The following is a 1174-nucleotide window of genomic DNA, read 5'->3' as shown; positions in this document are numbered from 1 at the left end:
CTTAAAAAGGAAATTTGAAAAAGTTATTACAATAAATTAAAAGCTACATATATTAAATATATAGTGTGATTTATTAGCTGATGTTTTAATTTATAGTCTTACATAATTTACAGAACAACTCGTATGAGACATTTTTCAAGTAAGGAAACTGAAACTTAGAGAGTCAAGGATGTAGGTTGAAGCCACCCAAGCAGTAAATGGCAAAACTAGGATTGCAATCAGGACTGGCTGACTCCTCAACCTATGCTTTGAATCTCTCTTCTAAACAATCACTGCCTCCCTTTTTTTAACTGATAAGCTTGAAAATTCTCATTTATGTGTTGGGCATTTATAGATAGAGCCACTATATGAGTTTGTAGATTAAAGTTTTGACAACCAAGAACAGAGGTGCCTGGGCTTAGCCACACTTGCTTGCCAAATTATCTGCTTTAAGACTAAAATTTTTGAAATGTGTGGCTTGAAGGATGTTGAAGGGACAGCCCTCCATTCAGCATTCTTGTCTGTTCTCTCTCAGGTCATCTGTCCCTTAGGGTCTATTCCCAATCATTTGCTTGAAACCGAATCTCCCTAGTTGAAGAGAAGGCTGGGACTGCCACTCCTACAAATCACCAACAGGTTAGGGAGGATGGTAGGAGTATCCCACTAGTAGGAGGGGTCTGTGAACTGTGGTCTCTTGAGCCCTGTGTCCCCAAAGCAGCCTTAACTCTGCTTGTAAGTGGTGCATTCTATGTTGATTTACCTGCAGAGGTGGTTTCATGAGGGGTTCCCTGGTCACAGGGCCCAACTAAGAGATGATGCCAACATGTCTGGTGCTGTAGGGGAAATGATCAGAGCAGGGAGCATCTGGGGAGCTTTTTAATGTTCCTAGAAGAAAGCAACAAGAGCATTACAACTGTGGCAAGAAAACTCTTAACACTAATTCTTAAAATTTAGTCTAATTAACTCTCACTTTTGAAGGAGCTCATTAACCCATTTATGCCAGAGGCTGCAAATTTTTTTGTGAAAAATCAGACCTTGGCAATGACCTTGAGCAGTAGGATAGAAATAACTTCCACAAGCTTAGCATTCCAATAATGGAACGCTAGGCATAACTGGGTTTTACGAAAAGAAATTCTAGGTTCTGTTTACAGACATTCTGATTATGTAAATGTGGGATGTGCCGAGGAGTGTGAAG

General features: G+C 39.9%; 1 protein-coding gene across 1 annotated transcript in view; it reads right to left on the bottom strand.

Annotated features, from left to right (window-relative positions):
* Nucleotides 1–1174, bottom strand: part of LOC105479556 (translation initiation factor IF-2) — a gene marked incomplete at its 5' end in the record, with an annotated part of 108038 nt that overhangs the window by 103823 nt on the left and 3041 nt on the right. The window contains one exon of the mRNA XM_011737566.2: nucleotides 740–864. Coding sequence (XP_011735868.1) covers nucleotides 856–864 — 9 coding nt within the window. The remainder of the gene's footprint in view (nucleotides 1–739; nucleotides 865–1174) is intronic.

This window comes from Macaca nemestrina, chromosome 5, assembly GCF_043159975.1.
Source record: "Macaca nemestrina isolate mMacNem1 chromosome 5, mMacNem.hap1, whole genome shotgun sequence".
In the NCBI taxonomy this organism is placed as follows: domain Eukaryota; kingdom Metazoa; phylum Chordata; class Mammalia; order Primates; family Cercopithecidae; genus Macaca; species Macaca nemestrina.
This window is presented reverse-complemented; position numbering and strand designations above follow the sequence as displayed.